This window comes from Protomyctophum parallelum (assembly GCF_964188405.1).
Source record: "Protomyctophum parallelum genome assembly, chromosome: 20".
NCBI classification, from domain to species: Eukaryota; Metazoa; Chordata; class Actinopteri; order Myctophiformes; family Myctophidae; genus Protomyctophum; species Protomyctophum parallelum.
The window spans coordinates 5,878,964-5,905,682 of record NC_139718.1 but is presented as its reverse complement, the minus strand read 5'-3'; the positions used below and the strand labels follow the sequence as shown (position 1 = coordinate 5,905,682).

At 42.8% G+C, this 26,719-nt stretch overlaps 3 protein-coding genes across 3 annotated transcripts; 2 read left to right on the top strand and 1 right to left on the bottom strand.

Moving 5' to 3' along the window:
- Positions 1-21,283: 21,283 nt before the first annotated feature.
- On the bottom strand, positions 21,284-21,934 carry LOC310878359 (vesicle-trafficking protein SEC22b-like; the record flags this gene model as incomplete). Its single annotated transcript, XM_083792670.1, has 1 exon — positions 21,284-21,934. One exon carries the CDS (start codon positions 21,932-21,934, stop codon positions 21,284-21,286), a length of 651 nt encoding a protein of 216 aa, XP_083648796.1.
- A 702-nt stretch (positions 21,935-22,636) lies between these two features.
- LOC310878433 (NADH dehydrogenase [ubiquinone] iron-sulfur protein 4, mitochondrial-like) lies at positions 22,637-23,167 on the top strand (the record flags this gene model as incomplete). The annotated part of the gene is made up of 1 exon (XM_083792764.1): positions 22,637-23,167. The coding sequence occupies one exon, from the start codon at positions 22,637-22,639 to the stop codon at positions 23,165-23,167; it is 531 nt and encodes a 176-aa protein (XP_083648890.1).
- A 1,678-nt stretch (positions 23,168-24,845) lies between these two features.
- On the top strand, positions 24,846-25,529 carry LOC310878432 (superoxide dismutase [Mn], mitochondrial; the record flags this gene model as incomplete). Its single annotated transcript, XM_083792763.1, has 1 exon — positions 24,846-25,529. One exon carries the CDS (start codon positions 24,846-24,848, stop codon positions 25,527-25,529), a length of 684 nt encoding a protein of 227 aa, XP_083648889.1.
- Positions 25,530-26,719: the final 1,190 nt, after the last annotated feature.

The following is a 26,719-nucleotide window of genomic DNA, read 5'->3' as shown; positions in this document are numbered from 1 at the left end:
CGTTCCACCCTCACTTTCTTGATCATAACAGTCCGTGTGTGGAACCGACCGGAGGCGGAGGAAAGCGTTCACTCTGAAGTCAACAAAGGGGTAAGGGGGTATTGTATTGAAATTAGATCATTTACGCATGAATGATAATAAATATAGCTTTGTGTGTTCCTAACGTTCCGAATACATTTGCAACTGCAAGATAGAAGCCATTAGTAAATTGGCATCATCATCAAGTGAGAACCTAGAAAGAAGTTATAATACTCTTAAGATATTCAGTAGTTAATTACATTAGTTACATTTAATGTGCCCTGACCCATTTAAACAGTGCTTGATTTAGCTGAACATTTAGCTGTCAAATTAGAGCTCTTCCTATAGAGCCCACATACCGTACATACTATAGAAACATACGTGTGGTTGACACAGACAGGAGACAGCATAGATTAAATGTTACACCGCTATGAATGTGCCCTACAGTTTTGACCAGCTGTCTGCAGTCATGCTGTCTTAACCGTTTGTCTCTCCCCCTCCTTTTTCCATCTATAGCCTACAAGAAAATAAGTCAGTGCTGGACAGACATCTAAGGAATGCTTCTATTTAACACTGAATCCAAGATATGAGGTAGGCCTACATGCCTATAAACATTAAGCCCAATTTATCAACTTCACATTACTGTCAGAACACAGGATGTTTGGTGCAAGATCCATGTTTATTATATTACACATAACATATTCATATGGTGCAGTATGTACATGTGGTTAAACATAAGGTGTATAGCAGCACTCACTGTACATGGTAGGCTGTTCAGGTGCAAAATAAATAAATATCAGCTCATTGTACATGATATTAAGGTGCAAAGAGTAACAACGCATTGTCAGGTTCAACCAAGTTGAAATGCCAAAACAAAGAGTAACAAACAAAGGAAAAATGCAGGCTTTTTTTTTACCTCTGCACTAGGGCTGGTCAATAAACTGAATATATCAAAATAATATTGCTTAACCATTTAAGCCCTGTATTACGTTATGTAATGGCATCATGCAAAAAAGGGAAAATAGACTACAAGGACAATGCATTGATTTTTTTTTTTTTAAGGCAGGAAAAAAAGAAAAAAAGACATCATTTAACAGATGTCGCTCTAAGGGCAGACTTGCTGTCATATTGCTGGATTTCACCAGACTGGCTCGTTTTCTGCTTTACGAGCATATGCAGCTTTAAAGTGGCCAGTCTTTTAATAATCTTTCTTGTCACATTGTGACACGGAGGGAGCCAGGTGGTGGTGGTGTCCATCCACCTCATGACGACATCTAAGGGCTTCTCCATTGTGAGGAGTGCCAGGTTTGCATCCATGAGGTGGTGGAGCCTCTCGTGCAGGTGATGCACATCTGAGGATGGGTGGACCAGTTTGCCTTTGCTCTTCACTGTAGTGAGTACTGCCTCTGACTCCACGGGGTGGAGGCTGTGGTAGCCGTGCTCGCTTAGAGCACTGCTTGAGAGGCAGTACTCACTACAGGCTTCACACCTAGTCTTTCGTAGTGCTGTGAACACGGCCCACCCTGAAAGGTAATACAGAACCTGCCCTTGTATCAAGGGCAGGGGTTGTTGCTCAACTGAGGCCTGAGCTGGCAAGTCTGGAATGTTGACTGGCTCTTCTGTTTTGGCCAAGGTGTCCATGTAGTCAACCATAGTGTATTCCGTTGAGGGGCCCTTAATGCCGTCATACTGTGAGAGGGCAATAGCCTTCAATCTCCCACGGCAGGTTTTGGCACTGGGGTGGATGACGTTGTCAGCCCTCAACTGTGAATGCAAATTTTCATTTGCATCGGTAGAGATGCGCCCAGTATAGAATCGGTCGAGGGCTGATCCTTGTCCTGTCATCTGTACCATCCAGACCCTGTTTGATGGCAGAAATGACGGGGGAATAGATGGCAGGTGCTGCTCCAGTTCCTCTGGGAAGAGAGCAGCACCTGCCATCACCAGCATGGTGGTGGTTGCCATTCTCACCCCAGTCTGAGATGGCTTCCAGGCTGTGAAAAAAAACAGATTAATTTAGTATTGTAAGTCCCATAACTGCTGCCATTAATTCTGCTTTTGGTTGTTTGTTTCAGGCACTTACGCTGCGTCCCCTTTCTTTTGTTGTGAAACAAGATTGCATTGTATGTTCCCATGAACTCCTGGAGCCTCTCCAACTTCCACTTTGCCCCGGCAGTGGCGTTAGGTGGATAAAGTGCTGCATAAATCAAACACATGTCATTAGTGTCAAACAGAAGGAGCAAGCACTGCCTGGGCTCAGTTGATTTCTCAAACAGGTGTTCTTCAGTGAAACGGGTAGGTATACTGTATATTTATAAATCCCCAAAGTTCAAGATAAGGTGTGTGTGTGTGTGTGTGTGTGTGTGTGTGTGTGTGTGTGTGTGCGGACCATAAAGGGGACCTCTCGATGTCATCAGGTCGAACCAGTCATTCACCATATCGATAAACCAGGCTGTGGTTAAGGCCTCATTTGGGAGTTTATCACAGTGCACCAGCATACGGATGGCACTTGCAGTGCTGTGTGAATAGACCTTACATGCAGGTAGGACCTGAAGAGAACATAAATGTTAAGTATGGAAATGACTGCACATACCCTATCTGTCTGTATCTAGATCTACCTGGTCAGTGTATGTCAGAGAAAGAGAAGACACTTGTAGTATTTGATACACTCAAGGCCAGATTTACCAAGCCTTTTGTACCTCATTTTAGATACTGTCTGCACTTAAACATTAATCATTGAATTTAAGGCCATTGTTCATGAATATGACCGTCAGTGTTTACAGTATACCAAAGTAACCAAACCGTAAATGTGTGTTGTTAGTGCAACATACTTTCATTTTCTCAAAGCTGTTGCCTGTCGATATGGCTCTATGTGTCAGACCAGGCACCAGTTTCTCTGCAGTGTCAGCCTGGACAGAGATAACTTTCTCAACTGCACATATGGACACCTGGAAAACATTTCAAGCAGAAGTAGGTAGATTTAGTAAAATTACACTTTTCAATAATTCAGTAAGTATATCTCATTTTGGGTGAACATTTATGAATGATGTTGCATGTCAAAATTATCATTAATTTGCCATTTGCTTTTTGGTATTTGGTAATTGATCAGAGTATCATCCAATCAGTAAATGTACTCACTGTATCACCAGGCAAACTATTGTTCCTGACAATGTCATCTGGTATGACAAAATCATGCTTACAGAGTGCCGTTTTCATGGCTTTTAGCAGGTGGGGGGTGTCAGGACAAAAGAAAAGGTATGCTCCCTCAAAATATGGATGGGATATATACGTCCTGTCCATTGATTGACCAACGTGAATGCCAGCCTCCCGCCACATCGCCTGGTTGGACGAGTCCATATCAGAACACTAGAAGGCGATATAGAAGGTAAGAACGTTCATTGACATAATTGTAATAGCAAAGCTGAGAATTAATCTTTACAAAGCCATTAACTGGTTTGTTCATATACAGTGGTGGTAAATTAAAGGCTAAAGCCTGAACGTACCACAGCAACGACCTGTATTCCCCGCTCTCCACATGCCACAATAATGGACTTCATGTAGGCCCAAAGATCTTTGCCTGGCACCGAAGGCCCAGTGTAGTCGTATGCCACAACCTGTTTGAAGTCCTTTGTTAAGGAGGCCAGAATGGTGGTCAGCACCTTTGTTGCTGTCATCTCCTTTCGGAGAGGCAAGGTCACTGTACCCAAAATAGATTTGCTCCCTGGGTCATACTGGATTTCCTTTTTGATGGCCATTTCATCAATCTATTACAAAAAAGATATATTCCATTAAAAGATAAAATGTGCAGATGAAACAATACGGTATAGGATATGGGAGTGAAACAAACTCTTGTCAATAAGCAACACGAGTGTAAGTTCAACAGTGTGCAGTCATGAGTCTGTATGTCTGTTCTGTAAGTGTCTTTTGGGAAATACTATACTGTATATTCTATACTGTATGCATTTGTTATCACACTAATGAAACTATACAAACAAACATTTTCATTTTAAGGCACCTTAAGGACAGCAAGACGGGCACTGGGAGGAAGATCCTGCAGTTTCAGTGCCATTAAATTCAAGATTTCCTGTTGGATTCCTGGTGAAAATGTTATGGCCTCCAGGCGCGCGCTGAGTGTCCGGTAGCATGGCATGGGCAAATTCATCTCTAGAGTGTGTAAAGATATATTAGCGAAGTTTGTACTTTGTAGTCTCTTACTCTCTTCGTTATTAGAAAAATGCAAATATGTTCTAACAAGTCTAGGGCTCATACCTTTTCTTAAATATTCATAACCACTGATCCCGGTGGCAACTCGGACTTTTAAGCATTTAGCTATGGTTGCAGATGACCATTTGTTAACCCTGTCTGCAGACTCTGCTGGTTGAAATCTACAGTATAACAGAAAAAGGAATTGAGAGAGACATGAACAGGCAAGCACTGGCAGCGACTGTTTGTTGACTGTATTGGTATGGTTGTATGGTTTAAATATTGTAATCCCATCTCCCAATCTTCCCCTATGTTCAGACCCCCGATATCTCAACTTGATCCATCCATGATCTTACGATTTCAGCATTACGATTTCAAGTATTGGAAATTCAATGTAAGTCACACAGTACACCACATGTAGCTTGTTGCTTGGCCCAGACAGGTCGAAATGTTCAACTAGAATGCACTACTGTCCACAACCTGATTATGATGTAAAAGTGATATTACATCATGTTTACTAGTTTTCTGAACTTTATAAGTGAACTTTATTGATGTTAGTCATACTCTGACATACACTGCATTTGAGCCAAAAATGTGTTGGGTAAAACTGCTTCTGCTACCACCTTGCCCTGTAGTACTGTAAGTAGTGATGTAGTGATTATCTCACCTGTTTTCAAGGCTCTGAATTTGGTCAGCGTTGAAGACCAGGCCAAGCATCTTATTCTGAAAGAGGAATAGTGAATGGTTATGAGTGAATGGTTATGGCAAAATAGGAGAAAGCATTTTGCATTAATGAAGCTTCTGAAACATTTGGAGATAAAGTATACATACCTTCATCTCTAGCTGAGCTTCAAGTTCAGCGATCCGTATGTCTTTGCCTTGAACACTCTCCTCTACAGGTTCTTCAACTAGTTCTACAATCAGTCCTGCAGGAAAGTGGACAGTGTCAGTGATAACCCAACCTCAGCATGGCTGTGATGGAAGGTGTCTGATGCATCCAAGTTTCAAAGACTATGATGGTGCTATTGCATATGTCACACTTTGACAGCGAATAATAATAATGTACATTAATGGTAACATCTTCACAATGCATACTATAGTTTATATGTTTATGGTTTACATTTAAAAAATAAGGAAATTCGTATTCCCACATTTAATTAACAGCTGCATGTTTTGGGAAATTATTGTCAGTAAATAATGTGACTTGTGTACAGCAGGCTAAACATGCAACGCTACTGGCATGGTCCTTTAATATACATGTATGATACATATTTATTTAAACATTAAGTTTTATGTTCATGCAGACTTAATTAAAAAAAGAAAAATGTTCTGCATGACTGCATCCCATGTCTCTTTACCAGTTGATTGCCTGCTATACGTGTGGTCAATGGCAGATCCCATGGGTGTGGAAGGGCCCTCAGTGGTGAAGATGCTGCTCTCACCGGGGAGGTTCAGTAGAACTGTAGGGAGAACACAGGCTTTTAAAACTGGGTGTCTGAAAAGTGATCTCTAATATGCTTTTTATGTTGCTGATTAAAATGTTGAGGATGAGAATATCATGTCTTTTGTATTACCAGTTGATTGCCTGCTATACGTGTGGTCAATGGCAGATCCCATGGGTGTTCTGTTGCCATTACTGGTGGAAGGTCCCTCAGTGGTGAAGATGCTGCTCTCACCGGGGGGGTTCAGTAGAACACTGACTGCTGTAGGGAGAACACAGGCTTTTAAAACTGATTATGTTCATCGTGATTACTCTTGATTAAAATGTTGATGAGATTATCATGTCTTTTTTATTTATTTATTTTTTACCAGTTGAGTGCTTGCTGTATGTGTGGTCCATGTGTGTATTGGTGTTACAGGGGTCCTCGCTCATGACATCAGGGACCGCATTGGGCAAAAGACGCCCATTATTCTCAAACTGGGCGCTTGAAAAGTGTTTCTAGTTTAGAATAAAGAAAAAATGAGTAGTGAACTGTGACATTTTTGACACTGAAATATCCTTGTGTGTTTGATGTACTATACTGTACCTTACAGAGCCTTGAGCCAGGTGTGGCTTTCCAAAGTGTGAAGCCATCTAGCCCAGCTCTTTCAATGGCTTTTACCCATTTTTGGCTTCTCACTGGGTCAGCAGGAAATCTATAAAATGAAGTGTTGCCTGTCCTGGACTTGCATTTTGGTGCTGCACAGCCAACCATTGTGACTATTGTGAAAAGACGCATTAGATGTGCCCAAGTAAAGCTCATAACATTGCATCTGAACTGCAATCTGACTGTATTATGACTTGATCATACTTCATAATTGTCATTTCTCTTTCCTCTGAACATTCCTAACCCAAATGACCAAAGTTCAGTGGCAAGTGCATTACTCAATGTTGTACATGAATCCATTTTTAAGGTACCTCTACTTGAGTAAAATATTGTACTTAGTACTCCACTCAAATTATTTGCAAATTAAATCAGTAGTAACTTAAACTGCAGTTTTAATTATTACAAAACAGACATTAGCCAAATGAGCCCTATAGTTTCTGCTTCATGTTCAAAATAGCTGATCTACAAGCCCATGTGTTGTGGGATTGTAGATATGCCCCTTTGAAAGGATTTAGACAAATGGTGAAAAGGTGAGTACTTTTAGTATGCCAATACTTAGTCCCCCCCCCCCCCCAGTATGTTTTTTATGCAACTTTGTTGTAACACCGTAAGATAGGCCTATATTTCTACATTGTGGTATTGATACAAGTTCAACTATAGGCCTAATACAATTGAGTAGCCTACTTAAATTCTTCCACCACTGCTGACCCATGTAGGCTGTGTGATTGTGGACTGCAATAGATTGAATAGTCACAATAACCAGTGCCACAGGGCAGGGCAGATCATAAATTAATTTCATGATATTTATACATTTATATTTATATTTCTATTTATTTATATATTTACAAATATTTAAATAACATGATTTATCATGGACTACTTACTTTGTTTCAGTTCAGTGTCACAAATAGGCTATATCACTAAAAAAAGTCAAGTATATATAGACTAATATCACTATAGAGCCACCAATCAGATATCAGGAGACAGATGGTGACAGGCTCTCACTGATTGGTAACTGCCTGTTAATCAGTGGATGTCTGTCACTCGTCACCCTGTCACTGTCAACACAGGTTGGCAGACGGATCATAGTTCTCGCGATGGCAACCCACACTGCCCAGTACCTGCAGTGAGACATCTCTCTGCTCTTAGAAAAAATAAATCACATTAAGTAGTATGCACATCAAAAAATAAGACAGCCTAAAATAACGTGTTATATATATTATTTTATTTTCCAGAAGCGATCACTTTACAAAAGGTCTCAGTCATTCATAAATAATGTTTGTTCATGAGCTGGTCACTGAGCTCTCATTGACTCCAATGCATTCTGCCGAACTTCCGGGTGTAGTTTGGCTCCCATGAAAGTGTCCATGAAGTGTCATGTCGCAGCCCAGTCACGTGACCACTTCACTTCCTTCTAAGAGCTTCCTTGATTTGAAGGGGGCCGTCACTTCCTTCCGGTGTGACGTGGGGCCACGCCCGCGAGTTTTTTGCCGCGAGTTTCTTGTAGTCACATTGTAGAATGTAGTCCTCTTACGTTACATCCGGGTCCCGTCCGCCTCTATAGCTACGGCCCAATCCCAATTGCCTCCCTCAAGCCCTGAGCCCTGTACCCTCATTGACTTTAATGACGTCAGCTGTAAGTGCTTGAGGGTGAGAGGCTGCAAGGGCTCCAAATTGTTGTGAAAGAAATGGGACAGCACTTTGAAGATGAGTCCGCCATTCATGACACTTTGCATCACTTTATACAAACTGTCCTCATTCACAGCCAGTGCCTACCTACATGCTTGGCCTATTTATACATGTCATGTCTATTTTAGTATTTAAGATGATCGTTTTATTATTAGTTTAATAAATACACTTTCCTGTGTGATATGAGTTGTAATATTCATATATAATAATATGCATTATACATTTCATTTCCATATTCTTTTACTTTGCTCATTAGTCATTTCTCATCATATTTCCCTTAATATTATTATTGTTATTAAATATACAGCCTATATCCTTCCATTCCGTCTCCTTTTGAGAACAGTGAGAAAGCACTATTGTGTTTGTTGACATTCTAATTGCGATACATAACTAATTTGCATACCTAAATGATTGACGTTCGGAGGATCCCCCTCATTCCACTGGTAACGCTATGAACTGTGGGTAATTTATTTGCCAAAGTCAGCCTAAAGTCAGCATCGACGCTGACTTTGGCAAAGGGCACATAAAGGGGCGGGGCTGAGCCCTCACTGACTTACCGATTTCAAATGGGACATCCCTCAAGCCCTCGCAGACTTCACATGAACGCGCAGCTAAGTCAGTGAGGGCTCATTGAGTCAGCAAGGGAGTGGATTGGGATTGGGCCTACATATGATTCTGAACGCGTGAATCTTTTTTATTTTTTTTATTTTTTACAATAACGTTATTTTTCAGAAAGGAAGCCATTGAGGGTTAAAATGGGTCTTAATGCTTCCAACTCGAGTAGAATTATTAATGTAACCGTAAAGTGTAAACAAGAAAATGTATGACGTGGAGCTTTCTTGAGTAAGACCCGGAAGCGGGTTACGTCACGGCTTAAATAGTCAATAGAGAACTTAGTCCCCTTCCAGCCAGCGTCCTCAGTAGTCTAGCTGTCTAGACACCCGACTTTTGAAAACGAACTTTATATAACTTCACGGGTTCAAACCCCTCTGATGTTTTTTCTCAATCATTGATTCACAATACCAGAATGCACGTTTATTTAATCATAAATACATGAAGCAGACAGCCCTGTGATTAAACCTTCAGCATTACACACTGCAACCAACCACACTGTGGCTGCCTTTTTATTCACAATGCAACGTTATTGTACTCCTAATAATATATCATGGTGTAGTCTATAGCTCTGGTCCATAGCTCTAATGGGCATTACAAGCTACGATTTATATGCTACAAGTTAAAACTACCTAAAAAGTTGTATTTTATATTATGTTTACAAGCTAAAAAGCACTATTTCTAACTATTTTAAGTAAACCTACCTGGTTTAAAAATGTAAGTAATACAGTTGCATTTTATATTATGTTAAATGTTATATAGGCAATTATATCGTTGCTGTCAGGCAGAAATATCTCATCAGTGGTTTTAAACCTTTCTCATATCAATATATAATCAATTGACATTATGAGGAATATGAGCCATGGACCACCTTTCAATTAAATCTAGCCTCTCAGACCCCAAAATAAAAAGAATATTTTGTTAAACATTTATTTTATGATATATGATATATTTACTAGGCCTAAATTGTTGTATATATAGGCCTAGGCCTACTATAAAAAATATTACTGCACTGTTTTGTTTTGTTTTTATTCATTAGTAATAAAATATCACTGATGGTGTTCGGTAGGCGGCATCACACTTGTATTTTATGGTAGTATGTATGTTATTCATTCAAGTCAAGCATCGTGTGTAAGTAATGTTTCATTATGTTTGTATCATCTCATTCACATCAATGTGAATCAGACTCAGATAGCATTTGATACAGACTTATAGCATGTTATGTAGACAGCACTATAATTGCATTGTATGACTGTAGTCATAGCACGTCATAGTACATTATGTATAGCATAGTATATATATATATATATATATATATATATATATATATATATATATATATATATATATATATATATATATATATATATGTATGTATAGTTTATATGTATAGTTTCATTATATAGATATTCCACTGTTACTTTCTTAGCTTACGAATGTTTCATGATAAATGCTTTTATGTGATGTATTCCCATGCTTTTTTGTTCTTGCTTAATGTAAGTCGCTCTGGATTAAGAGCGTCTGCTAAATGCCTACATTGTAAATTGTAATGTTGTCTTATCTGACATGCAATGAAAAACGAGTAAGCTATGTTATGTTACGCATTGTGCACTCTTTCCATGTGGCATATGCCGCATGGCTAATTTGCATACTAATTTAAATATATGTTAATTAGCCATGTGCTATCGTGGATCATTCGTGGTGTATAGGCTATATGCCCACTGCCACTGGCTGGCATTGTAGGCTACAAGTCGAGCATCGTTCGCTTTGATTATATATAGCCGCGTGCTGATTGTTGTTGACATTCTAATAAGGGCACATATTACGAAGGAGAGAGAGCTATATAGCTATAAAACAAACAATTAACGAGAGTAGCCTACACTTGAAAGAACGCATTGGACTGCTTGTCAGAAAGAAATCCAAGGATGCGCAACAAAATACTTTAAATATCTCATTCCGCAAAGACTGCTTTCATGTCATGTTAATTTTGGGGTGATACATAAAAGTATTATAGCTCTCGCTCTGAAATTATAGGCAACGCAAATTACGCAACGTTACGTGCATCATTGAAAGAGTGGATGTAAAAAACAGTCTAAAAATGAGGGGGGTTTTTAGCAGTCTAGGCTTAGATTAGTCAAAAAACGTCGTTTCCGTCTATATATAGACGTTGAAACGACGTTGTTTAATTAGAGTAGACGTTGTTTCAACTAATCTAAGCCTATATTTAGAGACTATTTCTACCCCCGTTTTTAGACAAATGTTTTAGCCATTTAGACGTCGGTTTTTTTGATTGATTGATTGAAATATTTATTAACAGTTTGTAGAATTTACAGTACATTTTAAGCACAAACTCAATACAAAGACTGTCAACTGTGAGTGGACGACCCAATTAAGCATTACACTTGTTTACAACAGGGTCCACATTGTTCAATTCATCAAAACATTTAAAGACATACAGACATTTAGAGACATACAAATAGACATTTCTATGTAGCTAAAGTACAGAACAGGAATTCATCATATGGGAAGCAAAAAAGGGAAAAGATACAATATACAGTGAGGGAAAATGGGGGGGGGGGGTGGGGGGGATTCAGATTTTACAGAGGCCAGTTTCGAATTGCAGCCATCCGTAGGTGCCCTTTGAGAGCGGTTTTGAAGGAGTCAAGGGATTCACATGTCTTAATGACTGTTGGTAGGGCGTTCCACATTTTGGTGGCATAGGAGCGAAAAGAATTTAGTCCCTTGTTTGTGCCGAATCTGGGTTGTACATGGTTTGTTGCACTCCCTCTGGTGTTGTGGGTGTGGACTTTGTTTACATTAAGGAAGTATTTAGACAGGTACATGGGTATCTTGGTGATGTATCGAATCTTGTGGACCAGACCCATTGCAAGATGCTGTACTCTGTCGTCGACCCTAAGCCATCCCAGCCTGTCAAAGTGGGCAGGGGTGAGGTGGGTTCGGGGGGTGAGGCCAAGTAGGAGCCTGACCAGTTTGTTTTGGGAGGTCTGGAGCCTTGTTTTAAGGGCCTTTGAGGTGCTGTGGTACCAAGAGGTGGATGCATAGTCAAAGAAACCTTGTACGAGGGCTCCTGTTAAGGTCTTCAAGGTGTTTTTGCTGACCAGTGAGGAGATCTTGTTCTTTGATTGACTTTTTTGATTACGTTGGTGGCCATTTTATCACCGGAAATCGTGTGATAATATTGTCACCCACTCTAACCTCAGAGAGCATGTTGACATGAATAGCTTAGTTAATAGCATCTCTGTGTTATAATTAATGGGTTTGATTGATTGATTAAATGAATATTTCATTAATAAATGTAGAACAGTAGCCTACAAGTAGGCCTACCGTCAAAACAAAATAATTCACATGCAAGTAAGGCATGGTGTTGCAGAGGCAAAAAAAAGCACTGGTAGTAGTAATATATATATATATATATATCAACAACAGACTTGAGTACAAGAATACTGCGTGGCATGATTCCGGGGGGAGTGGCCATATTATGGCACAAGAAACTAGACACACTTGTCAGTGTGATTAGACTGGAAGTGGACTGGTGCATAGGCATTAAAGTAGTGCATGATAAGAATGTTTTTATTATTTTAAATGTTTATACACCATACGAATGTCATAAAAATGAGGATGAATACCTTAATAGGCTTGCTTTTATTAGTAGGCCTACATATATTAAGGAAAATGCCTACACATGTATATATGTCCTGGGAGACTTAAATGCTGACATATCAGATGGCAACTCCATGTTTGGCCAACATCTAATGCAATTTTGTAATGACAATAAGGTTATTTTGTCCAGCAAGTTGCTGCTGCCAGTAGGCAGCTACACTTATATCAGTGAAGCATGGCATACAACATCCTGGCTGGATCACTGTATATCGACAGCCGACGCTCATGACAGTATAGAAAAGGTTGAGATCTTGTATGATCTGGCCACAGCAGATCACATGCCTTTCTCTATGACTATAAATATTAATGGTCTACCTGAGCTGGCCAGCAATGATAGTCCAGAACAAGCAGTCAAACTGGACTGGGCAAAACTCACTGAGGAGGACCTACAACAGTACAAGTCACTGACTGATGGGTACTTAAATACTATTACTATAGCCTACCTGTTGACGCCATTACATGTGGAAACATTAACTGTAAGGATGTAAGCCATTGTAGAGCCCTGTGTAATATGTATGACTCTATCGTCAAGTGTTTAATTAATGGAAGCAATCCTTTTAAAAGAAAAAAGAGTAAACATCATAACATGAGACCCGGATGGAATGTCCATGTCCATGATCTACATGTAGAGGCTAAAAGAGCTCTTAAATGCTGGGTCTTAGCTGGTAAACCTAGGCATGGCCCTGAGTGTGACCACAAGAAGCAGGCTAATGCTAGATTTAAATATGCTATACGCTATATTAAAAGAAATGAACAGGCCATGAGGGCAAATGCTATGGCTGAAAAGCTACAGAAAAATAATGTGTATGAGTTCTGGAAGGAAGTTAAGGTGGTAAATAACAGTAAGATGCCAATACCTTCTAGTGGTACTACAGGGTCAGAAAATATTGCTGAGCTGTGGAGAAGACATTATGAATGTATATCTTTAATTGTATCAAGAGCAATGTTTTTAATATTGGTGAGGTTACACACACTGATGGGGTGACTGTCACATATGACGAGGTGAACTATGCTATAGAAAAAATAGTTCTTAATAAAGCAAGTGGCAATGATCAGATTTCAGCAGAACATCTGAAGCATGCTGGTCATCGAGTATCAGTACTACTTGCAATATGTTTTTCAGGGTTGTTGTTGCATGGCCTGATTCCATGTTATCTGTCCTGTTAGTGCTAGTAGTCAAAAATAAAACTGGAAAGTTAACATCCATAGACAATTATAGGCCAATCGCACTGGCGAACATAATGTCTAAGGTGCTAGAAGTCATCCTCCTGGACAGGCTCAAGGAATACATAGCATCCACCGACAATCAATTCGGTTTTAAGAAAAATCATGGCACTGATCTATGTATCTATGCACTTAAGGAAATTGTAAGTCAGTATAGTAGATGCAACAGTACAGTATTTATGTGTTTCCTGGATGCGTCGCAGGCCTTTGACCGTATCCATCATGGTAAACTTTTTCTAAAACTACAAGAGCGAGGTGTCCCCTTATATCTGATAAGGATCCTGCAGTTTTGGTACTCACACCAAACCATGCAGGCTAGGTGGGGAACTAGTATATCCACACCCTTCCTAGTGTCCAATGGCGTGCGCCAGGGGGGAATTTTATCGCCTATATTATTTAATTTGTATTTGGATGACTTATCAAAACAGTTAAAAGAGTGTAAAACTGGCTGCATGGTGGGGGATCACCTTATTAATCACATGATTTATGCAGACGATTTGGTTGTACTCTCACCCTACAGTGCTGGCTTACAGCAGCTACTTAGGGTCTGTTCAAAATATGCCTTTTTGTATGATATTAAGTTCAACTCTAAAAAGAGTGTTGTTATGATCAGTAGATCAAAGGGAGACCAAAAGCTCACCTTTCCCTCCTTCTATCTGGCAGGTGAAGTCTTAGAGGTGGTAACAAAGTTTAAATACTTGGGGCACATAATCAGAGAAGATCTATGTGATGATGATGTGCAGTGCCAGTGCTGTAAACTTTATGGTCAAGCCAACATGCTGGCACGAAAGTTTCATATGTGTACAGACAATGTCAAAATAGCACTTTTTAAAACCTATTGCACTCCACTTTATACAGCTCACTTGTGGTGCCGATACAGCAAAGCAAAAATGAAAAAACTTCAGGTGGCATATAATGATGCTTTTCGAATATTCCTGAGACTCCCAAGATGGACCAGTGCAAGTGAAATGTTTGTGACCAGTAATGTACCCACCTTTCATGCTGTACTGAGGAATTTTATGTTTAGATTCATGTGTTTATATGTTTTTAATTGACAAGGACTGCCTGGAGTGAAAATAGCCTGATAAATAGGCTATCTCGGTGTTGTTGTTTTGTATTTACTGTCATGTCCCTGTTGTTTTGTTTGTATATGGACCCATTGTGTCTGAAATAAAGTTTTCAATCAATCAATCAAATATATATATATATATATATATATATATATATATATATATATATACACATACAAATTGATTTGCAATCCAGCTCAGTGCATTTAAAACAAAATACATAATACTCTATATAAAACACAAAATACAAACGCATATTGCACAGTAAGTCCTTTTAGTTCGAGTGTCAGAGTGTCGAGTGTCAGAGTTCAAGTGTCAGTGTTTAGAGCTATGACTGCTCTGGGGTAGAAACTGTCCTTCAGTCTGTTAGTCCTTGCCTTGATGACCCTATAGCGCCTCCCTGAGGGCATGATCTGCAGCAGGTGATGACCTGGGTGGGATGGGTCATTGAGGATACTGTTGGCTCTCCTGCTACAATGTCTTTTGTAGAGGTCCTCCAAAGATGGAAGGGGGCATGCCATGATACTCTGGGCAGTGTTTATGACCCCCTGAAGGGACTTTCTTTCTGCCGCCGTGCAGCTGCAAAACCACAGGGAGATGCCGTAGATCAGTATGGCACATCGGTAGAAGGACAGGACCACAATCTCCATTAGGTCCATTTTCCTCAGCACTCTGAGAAAGTACAGTCGCTGTTGACCTTTCTTCTGGAGCGCAGTGGTGTTAATTTTCCAGGTCATGTTGTCCGAGATGTTCATGCCCAGGAACTTGAAGTCTGAGACCCTTTCAACCTCCTCTCCCTTGATGTGGATAGGCTGGATAGGCTGAATATTCTTCCTCCTGAAGTCCACTATCAGCTCCTTGGTCTTGGAGGTGTTGAGAATGAGGTTGTTTTTCTCACACCATTCTGACAGCACTTTCACCTCTTCCCTGTACGCAGTCTCATCCCCTTCTGTAATGAGTCCCACCACTGTGGTGTCATCCGCAAATTTCATGATGGCATTATTAGGATGGATGGGAGTACAGTGGTGGGTGTAGAGTAGGGGGCTCAGCACACAGCCCTGTGGAGCACCAGTGCTGACGCTGAGTGCAAACGCAGCATCTATATACACTGTACTACTGCCATACAACATCTATTCTACACTCTAATGCTGCCATACAACATCTATTCTACACTCTAATACTGCCATACAACATCTATTCTACATTCTAATACTGCCATACAACATCTATTCTACACTCTAATGCTGCCATACAACATCTATTCTACACTCTAATGCTGCCATACAACATCTATTCTACACTCTAATGCTGCCATACAACATCTATTCTACACTAATGCTGCCATACAACATCTATTCTACACTCTAATGCTGCCATACAACATCTATTCTACATTCTAATGCTGCCATACAACATCTATTCTACACTCTAATGCTGCCATACAACATCTGTTATACACTCTAATGCTGCCATACAACATCTATTCTACACTCTAATGCTGCCATACAACATATATTCTACACTATAATGCTGCCATACAACATCTATTCTACACTATAATGCTGCCATACAACATCTATTCTACATTCTAATACTGCCATACAACATCTATTCTACACTATAATGCTGCCATACAACATCTATTCTACACTAATGCTGCCATACAACATCTATTCTACATTCTAATGATGCCATACAACATCTATTCTACACTCTAATGATGCCATACAACATCTATTCTACACTAATGCTGCCATACAACATCTATTCTACACTCTAATGCTGCCATACAACATCTGTTCTACACTAATGCTGCCATACAACATCTATTCTACACTCTAATGCTGCCATACAACATCTATTCTACACTATAATGCTGCCATACAACATCTATTCTACACTCTAATGCTGCCATACAACATATATTCTACACTCTAATGCTGCCATACAACATCTATTCTACACTCTAATGCTGCCATACAACATCTGTTATACACTCTAATGATGCCATACAACATCTGTTATACACTCTAATGCTGCCATACAACATCTGTTATACACTCTAATGCTGCCATACAACATCTATTCTACACTATAATACTGCCATACAACATCTATTCTACACACTTTTTTATGCGTATGCTCGGAGGTATATATACTGATTTTGAGTGTGATGTAATGAAGATATGTATCAATGCCGGGGTATAACTTTCGATGGTGACGTAATAAAGATGACATACTGTACATGCATGTATACATACAGACATTACCTTTAATTCACCAGACACTGAAACATAATTACGTCACCATCCACAGCCAACCCGACATTGAAACATATCTTAATTACGTCATCATCAACATCTAGTATATATACCTCCGAGCATAGTCGTGAAAAAGCCAGCACGACAACAATACTTTAATGAAAAATAGCATTGTAGCGTTATGGTGCACGACCACACCCGATTGCAAATGGAACCTTGCAGGTCCACACACACACACCTTGTGGGGCGCAAGGGGTACCGAATGAGACCTCGGACAATAGCGAAGATAGGCCCCGCTGTGTCTTGCTCAAGGGCACTAGGCTATGACAACTTTGACACTAAAAGAGGAGCCGGGGATCAAACCGCTCTACCTCCTGAGCCACTGCGGCCGTAGTTTCAGCCGATTCGAGTCCCACAGGTTTCCATTATAAAATATACGATTTAAATATTTGAAAAAATATTTCATATTAAACATGGAAAAAAGGGTGGAATCACAAGATATGTGGTGATGATCGGTTCAGTGAGATTAGCTCCGGATACACATTCACACAGAGACCAACCCCCTTATACACGGCTAGCCTACGAAGGCACGCTATTGATATTGAAACTGATACTGACACTAAACTATGTTTTTCATAAAGGACCACTTCACCACTTTTCAACCTATCTTCATATAATAGGTCCTCACTAATAATCATGATAACATGGCACGATTTCTTTCTACTCAGTCTGTGTCTCATAGGAGGGCTGTGGGCAGTTTAGAAACTGTCTTCCAGTGACATCATCATTAGGCAGATTATTTTTAAACAAGCTTTTTTTTTTACAAAAATGTTTAGATTTTCATTATCGTGAGAACGATGGCTTCCATGTTCGCATTGCAACTTTTCAGGACTAGAAAGCCTGCAGTTTTTATTAGCTTGTATTCCCTTGTATGTCACTGGAAGACGGTGTCTGAACTGCCCACGGCCCTCCTATGAGACAAGACAAGAGTAGAAAAAAATTGCGCCATTTTTTCATGATTATTAGTGAGGACCTATTATATGAAGATAGGTTGAAAAGTGGTGAAGTGGTCCTTTAACAAAAAAATTATAATTAATTGGAACTGGCAAACTGTGAATCTAAAATGAATTGTAAACCAAAATTAAAAATGAAATGAAGATAAAAAGGGAACAATACACATACATCATATCAGAGGAGCCCTTTGGAACCCACATTGCTCCCTCTGTGGGATCCTCCTGTTGGACTGGTAGCCATTCTTCTGGCTCTACGTCAACAGGCTCCGCCTCTTCTTCAGCCCCAGCTGGTAGTTCAGAGTTGGCGGCCGCCACAGACTCGTCCTCGACCTCTTGGAACCACGGCGGCTCTGACCGGCGCGCGTGTTCGTAGAAGGCTGCAGCGCCTGGATCGGGAGCGGGGTCTACATTCAGTTGCTCGACTGCGGGTTCCGCCGCATTCTCCGATCCAGGCCTCTCAGGCGGTTCAGGGTTTTCATTTGCCAGAGACGACGGGTCCTCATCTTCCTCCCGTCTGAAGCCAGAGCTATGTTTCCGTGCATGGGTTTGTGACCCACGTGGAAATCCCTCCCCTGCCAACTCGGTTCTCTCCTCCACGTTGAGATGCCAGATGCCACGGACAATTATGGGCCTCTTACTGAGTACCTTCTGTACCGGTTCAGAGTTGTCAAATACCACACAGCCAAAGTTAGGGAGCTTCCCGCCACTCGCGATATTGAGCTCCAGGACCACACCGAATTGCTCAAAGAACTCCGTGAGCTCAGCCTTGTCCACTTCATGAGGGATGTTTCCCACAACCAGTTCGTGGGCGTTGCATTTCCTGACCCGTGTCTCCCCTCGCCTCCCTTCCGACACTGGCCTGCGTCCTCTACGTATGGCTGGAGGGCATCCAGGTGGTCTCTGGCTTGGTGGGCCTCGTGGTACACCCTTTGCTGCTGACTTTGTCTCCGGCCCGTCTGGGCCAAAGAGCTCCAGGAAGTTGTCGAGAAATTCCCGCGAGTTCTCTTCCCACTTGAGGATGAGTTCGTGGCATTCCTCCTCCACCTTGTGGACAAGGTGCTTGGATTTCTCCTCCACCATTCGCACCGTCTCCTTCATCTTGTCCACCTGGTCCAGGAGCCGGTACTTGTTGTTATTAATAAATCCGACATTTAGTTCCTCGGGTGTGAATCCTCGCTGCAGGTTACGCCGCGCATAGAAGTCATAGTCTCGGACGATACGAGCGATCAGGTCGGACGTGGAGATGCCCTCTGTTCTCCTGGTGACCACGAACATTCCTGCTTCCTTGATGTGTTTATAGATATCCTCCGAGTCTCCGGAAGTGTACGGAATGTCGTCATGGGCCACAAAGTCGATCTTGTGCTTCTTGAGGAAGTCCGTGGTGATGGTCCAGGGAGCGTCACACAACACCTCGTCGACGTAGCGGCAGTGCCTCACCGCGTCGTAGCGCTCCGTCTCGTTCATCACCGTGAGGCCCTTGTACTTGTGAGTGAGTTCATCACTGCAGACTCCTACAATCAGGTGCGTGTTGGGAAATAGGTTTTTGGCCTGCATCAGAGCACGAGCGTGTCCCGAGTGGAAAAGGTCAAAGATTCCATCGGCGTACACCCGTACCGGCCGGTGCGCTGGAGTGCCCCTCTCCGCCTGGGCAATGGTGAGCTTGTCAAGGGGCACTTCCACTTCAAAGACTGAAGCCTTTGCAAAACTGGCCGGCTTCTTTATACTCATGACAATTGTTCCGGGTCCCTTTTTTATACTTACCTCTGCTGTGCCTTATTCCTATCAGTGCACTCAACTTTAAAAGCTCAACTTTATTGTAATCATTATCTGATGGTGTGGTGACTAATGACCCCGGTGGTAAATGTGGCAGGAAATCTGTCCTTGGCCTTCTTTCTAATCAGGTCCAACTCAAAGCACTTCCAGAGACCCATTATCATTGGGCAATCTATGATGTCAGTATACTATAATGTCAGACATCTCTATATTTGGGCGAAACTGACTGACAAGACAGAGAGATGGATATAGAAACAGATCTGTGTACCTTATACACACTCATCTATGACGTCAGTGGTCTCTACATACAGGTCTCTACAGAGACAGTCTTGTCTCTTCCGGATAAGTGCATTGTGGGGTGGCATTTCCAGCAGTGAATCTTCCCTTCCTGGGCCACATAAAGCTGCTCATACTGGGGGGGATCCTGAGGCGCTCCACGGCCGGCGTGGAGATATGCTCCCATCTGGTCCTTGTTTCACCCGGGCCCTCTCTGTCCATGTCCCGAGAAGATCCTCCCAAGGGAGACGACCAGGAGACATCCGTGGACATTCCTGTACAAGTATTTGATTGTAGATGGGCCTTGGTTGGTCGGTCTGTGTTGTTGTTTCCAACTATAAGTTAGAGCTGGTGATTTGCGTATTGCGACACGTTCTAATCTCAAGGTGGGACAAATTGAACCTAAGGGTCCATTTGGTACCCATACAGTAATGGGCACCTGTGGCCTAATGCACACCAAACTGGGTGTCCTTGAAATTAACCAATACTTTGGACTTGCTTTGTATGCGGAACGGCACATATAAAAGTAATATGACAGCACAGCAACAATATGATGTACTGGGATGCTGAACCATGATTTTCAATTTAAATGATTTTATGGAGCCTTTGAACTTTTCATCTCGAGACCCAGAAGATAGATTTGCTGTGTCCCCAGGGCCCAAACCTACAAAACCTACATTATCAAAGTGATGCATTGTGAGCTTGCAGATCTGCTATATTTTCACGTGTTTTAAATGCATGGCATCGTTTAGATATTTTTGAAAATGCCTGAAATTCTCAAAGTCAAAACATTTATTGGTAAACTTTTAAAATAACAATTTACATTACATAACTTTTTTAAATCGTTTTTTAAAAAGTGACGCAGCAAAAACAAAAATAAAAGGATATTTACTCATTGTTTAGGAAACACTTCTCTTCATAGGAGCCCCCCACTGCCCCTGGACTTCTGTCCAATCGAAGGACACTGGTTCTTTCGCTCCTCCCTAATTACCCCTAATCATTAGACAATTGACACTGGGTGTTTTTTGACAACATTAGACTCTAATGTAACCTTGGGCACTACACTCCCTCTGGCAACCTGGGGAGTGCAACGGTCTGACCTCATGCTTCCTTCAATGCATGAGGAGTCCAAGCCGCTTCTTTTCACCTTACATGGCGGTGTTTCTCCAGTTGGACGAAGCTTGTGGATGGAACACGTTATTCCAACCAGTTCCTTTTCCCTCCATCAGGTGCCCGGGTTGCCAGGGGGAGGCAGTATAGAGACCAGGATTACGGCATGTTTTTTTGTGAGGGTACCTACCCTAGGGGACACGGGGAGAACATGCAAACCCCGTCTAAACTAAGTATGAACCCCCATCTCATCACCCCTCTTTCCCTCAGAGAATCCAGAAACGTATGTAGAGGATGAGGGTAATGATGAAAACAGCAACGGCAGTTAGCTTGGCGTAGTTAGATCTCATGTTGAGGTATTTGGCATCGCTGCGGTACTTGTTTGACAGGGTGGACAGATTGCCGACCTTTGTGTCTAAGGCAGACAGAGACTCCCCACGTTGCAGAACCTCCTCGATGTTGTCCACCATGATTCTCTGGACATCCTTCAGCTCCATGTTAATGCTGCCGAGGTTCCTCCTCGCCCTGCTGTCGACGTAGGACTTCTTTGTCTTCTGGATGTACGTTTCAAACTCAATGAAAGAGTACGGCCGTGACACTGTAGGCACTCTCCCTCCGTACTTGTCATGAAACGCCGTTTGGAGGTCATCGAGGTACCCAAAGGCCATGCTCTTGGAAAACGTTGCTTCACATAAGGCCAAGTAGCACACACCTTCTTCTATCACGTAATGGAAGGCCATCACCCCGTCTTCCAGCGTGTTGTAGCGTTTGGAATTGTTGCCGTTGAGTTTACGGCAAAGCTGTTTGGCTTGATTCTGGTATTGCTGGAGGTCTCTTTCCGACTGCTGGTCCTCTTGCATGGATGCTGCAAGCGGCAGTCCATCCGCCACACGGGCTACCATCGTTAGAAAAATCATCTTTGTGTTTGAATGTTTAATTGATCAGGACTTTAAATTCAACTTATTATGGGACTGTGTTGAAGGGACCAGACACAGACTTGCAGACTCACAAGATAACTGATCACACAGGGAAGCAAAAAGGAAACTGACAGTGAAAGAAAATGAGCACACTTAGTAGTGCTATAGTCATCCACCGTTATGCACAATTATGTATTTCAACGTTCATAAAGCTGTATGCCCGCTCTGAACTTATATAGACGTCTGTGAAGTAATGACATCACTCTTAGACTCATCACCCTACATGTCACTCTATAACTTGCATGTCCCAGACTCTGTTCACTTCATGGGGCTTCAGTCCAATGGCCGCACATAGACTTCTATTGAGAATGGGCATAACAAACAGGGACAAGTCCTGGGCCGGAAGTAGGCAGAACTTAATTGGACTCAGGGCAACAGCCCGGCTTTAATGATCTTACAATCCCTTTAGTTTACATTGTTTTGTAGTAGTCGTACAACACAATACTATGTAGCGCCCCTCAAAAACCCATATGGTTGAGCGGAGTACATTCTATGTTGAGCTCCATATTTGGGCAACACTGACGTCGCATGAAATGACAGAGCATTTTATGCGGTTTGGCTTAAAAACTGAAATCCTTTTTTGAGAGTGATGGATACAGGATGTATGTCTAAGCTATACCGTCACCAGGCAGGGATATAATCATGGCGTACTCACTGTCACGTCTAGGCGTGGGACATATGTCCGCCATCAACTCAGCCGCAAAGAAAGTGTTCCCGAATCCCACCAGGTGCACCAGCAGCACATCGGCGGGGAGGCCGGCAGACGACCCTGGACAACGAAAAGACGGGCGGCAGCTCATCATCGCCACGGACGAGAAGCTGGACATCGCCGCGGTGACGGGCGTGCCAGAAGAGCACGTCGGAACGCGCAAGGTGCGCATCTTTGTGCCGACCAGGACGGCCATGCAGTCGGGAATCGACAACACCGGTCGGTGGCACGTGGACTTTGACACCCGGGAGCGCTGGGAGAACCCTCTGATGGGCTGGGCCTCCACGGCCGACCCCTTATCCAACATGCTCCTGACGTTCACGTCCAAGGAGGACGCCGTCGCCTTCGCCGAGAAGAATGGGTGGAGTTACGACGTGACGGAGAAAAGAACGCCAAAGCCCAGGGTGAAGTCCTACTCGGCGAACTTCTCCTGGGACAAGAGAACCAGGAGGTCTGCCAAGTAAACCGATGACGTTCTAATCTCGTCTATTAAGATTTGGCATGTCGTCTCAAACGTGACATCAGGATTTAATTGGCCAAGTTTCGCGCCACATACAGTATACAGCTCTAATCAGTGCTACTAGGTTTTTTTTAGACATACAGTCAAATAAATCGATGTATTTATGTAAACTGTATCTGTTTTCTGTTAACTATTTTATTGTTGCTTGGGCTGGGGAAATAACCGCAAGACCACAGTCAAGACACTGTCAGTAGAAATATCATTTTCAGTCCAGTACTTGAGTCAAAGTAGATATACTACGTACAAGCGGAAGTTGCTCAGTCAAATTTGTAATACCGTAGCTCAATAGTTTCTACAAGCTCACCACAAACTCTTAGCTTTATGATGCGACTTGTGAGTTTGCACGGTGCATGTTTGTTCCGACATATACTAACTCATTAATTAATAGCGTACTGCCAGGGTTTTATCGCGTGTAACACTTACTTTCAAGAGCAAAATATCCGTAATCGCATGTTACAGTGACAAACTGCTGTGTGTGGTGTCTTGACCGGTTGTTGTTCTCTCGGTCAGTGGTGGAAAAAACCACAGCGCCTGCTACAGGCCGTTGAAAACGCTTGTCCGGGACAGAGAAACGGCCCCTCAATGTCGTTTCTGAGATACAGAGCTTTAAATACAGGGCTTAGAATGGAAGTGGATGCACACACATTTTCAAAATGTCCTACTTGGTGTTGTGTTAGCAAGCGGTGGCTAACAATACAATCAGATCAAAACATGGATTAAATAATGTAAACCCTGGAACACGAGAGTCACAACGTGTCGCAGCGCTGCCCCTCTCTAACACTCTCCGCACGGCCCTGGTACTACCTCCAAACAGACCCCTCACAACCCCCAAGGATTGCTGGACCCAATGTTGGGAACCACTGTCTTAGATTTCAGTGCGTATGTTGGGGTATCTCTTCAGCAGTGCCGTTGCTTGCTGGGAGGACAAGCGCCGCCGTCCCCTGTGAGAGCCATCGACGTTCTGTTCCCAGTCGGGCCTTTTTCTGTGAGCCTGCAGCGCCTTCTCAACGCACACACGGAAGGCTTGCATCTCGGTGGCGCACAGAGCTTCCACAAAGTTGTTCTGCTTCCAGCAGACCAGCATGACGGACATCTCTGTGATGCAAGAGGCCTCTCCCCTTTCCGGCTTACGATCAGCGACGTGGTCTTTCAGGACCAGCGGCCGGTTGGGCTTCAGGACAGGCTTTTTATGCTGCCTGCTCAGCAACCGGCTGACCTTCTCCTGGAAGGCTTTGCCTCCTCCCTGCATGGCCATTTTACAACCCGTCAACACGGCAGATAGCAGGATACTAATACTGAATAATGACAAGTACAGATGGCCAATTTCCTCAGAAGATGCAATACATTTGTTACTCAAGGACACAACATTGTACTCGCCGGCTTTCAAGACAAGCCGGCAGTATCTTCTATTTGGAATGACATCAGTCAGTCATGTCATGTCAATTGACCTGATGTCAGTGTGGTTAAGACTGACATCATATTATTTGCCCAAATATGTTTGGGAAAGACTGACGTGTCATGTTGATGTCACAAGATTTGAGGCGCTCAGTTTAAAAATCATGAGTAGGCCTAAAGAGTAATAGCCTTTTCTGCAGTGTGGTTTACTGTTTTTTATGACAAACATGCTTTCCAGAGTTAATCAGATGAGTCGGAGCACGGCCAGCCTGTGTAGCCAAACACTACAGCAGTTCTCCGCCTCAAGGCAGAAGCACATGCTCCCCGACCTCACCTACGACTATGGGGCCTTGGAGCCGCACATCAGTGCCGAGATCATGCAACTCCACCACAGCAAGCACCACGCCACCTACGTCAACAACCTCAATGTCACAGAGGAGAAGTACCAGGAAGCGCTGGCGAAGGGCGACGTGACGGCACAGGTGGCCCTACAGCCTGCGCTCAGGTTCAACGGGGGAGGCCACGTCAACCACACCATCTTCTGGACAAACCTCTCGCCGAACGGCGGCGGGGAGCCACAGGGCCAGCTGATGGACGCCATCCAGAGGGACTTTGGCTCCTTCCAGAAGATGAGGGAGAAGATGTCCGCTGCCACTGTGGCAGTGCAGGGCTCGGGTTGGGGCTGGCTGGGCTACGACAAGGAGAGTGGCAGGCTCCGCATCGCCGCCTGTGCCAACCAGGACCCTGTGCAGGGAACGACGGGTCTGATTCCCCTCCTTGGTATGGATGTGTGGGAGCATGCCTACTATCTGCAGTACAAGAACGTCCGGCCCGACTACGTCAAAGCTCTCTGGAACGTCATCAACTGGGAGAACGTTAGCGAGCGTCTCCAGGCCTGCGGCAAGCTATAATATAATAGTTTTTGAACTGTTACTTAACAACACAAATCACACTCTGATTTCATACTTCACATTGTGAAGTGAGGGGCACTCTTATTCATCATACATCATCATACATCACATTCTGTGCTCAGCCAATAGCGAGCAGTACAGTACAGCAGGGGTTATCAAAAAAATAATATTTTTATAAATATATATATATATATATATATATATATATATATATATATTGCAACTGAAAATGGAAATGACGTGTTTACATATAGTACACATAGTACATGCATAGTAGTAGTAGCAGCCTTCAGTCTTGAGAGACCATGGCACAAGCGCACTTGGATTGGATCAGGTGGTGCTGAGGGAACAGTACTTTGTGTGTCTGACAGTCTGAGCAGCCCAACATGTGAGTGACAGTCTCTTTGGCGGTGATGGCATAGCTCTCCTTTCTGATGCTGCTTTGTTCAGCTCCGCTTTGCTCATCTGGATTCCAGTGGCCCAGGAAATGTTTCTCCATTCATTTTCTCCATAGGCTTTTCTTAAAGTATTTATTTAAAGACGGTTACGCCGCGGACAAAGCCAACTCGGATCGTGACAAATCATGACAATGAACACAATGTTTTGGGCCGATCAAATCATTTACAAGTAAGACGCGCAAACGCGGGAAGCGAACGCAGCTCGTGTGCGTGTGGTTGTGAGTGTGTGTGTGTGTGTGTGTGCTACAGCTGCGCCCTGTGTGTGTGTGTGTGTGTGTGTGTGTGTGTGCTACAGCTGCGCCCTCTGGTGGCGGGCGGGTGGTGTAACAGCGGGACAGACAGACACACAGACACACACACACACAGACATTCAGCCCTTGCTGTCATAGTAAGTGGCTCACTGCGTTCGCAATAAGAAGAAAAACCACAAAAAAAGTGTTGTAACCTGCCGTTTCTTTCTACTTTATAATTATTTGTTTGGCCCAAAACATTGTGTTTATTGTCATGATTTGTCACGACAAGAGTTGGCTTTGTCCGCGGCGTAAACGTCTTTAAATAAATACTTTCTGAAAAGTCTATGATGAAAATGAACGGCGATTTCTTTTCCGGGTCTCTCGAGGGGGAGGGACTGCGACGCTCTACACTATAGAGCGTCGCAGTCCCTCCCCCTTTCAGAACGACGAGTGGCCCAGGAAATGAATCGCAATGAATCGCATTTTTCCCATAGGCTTT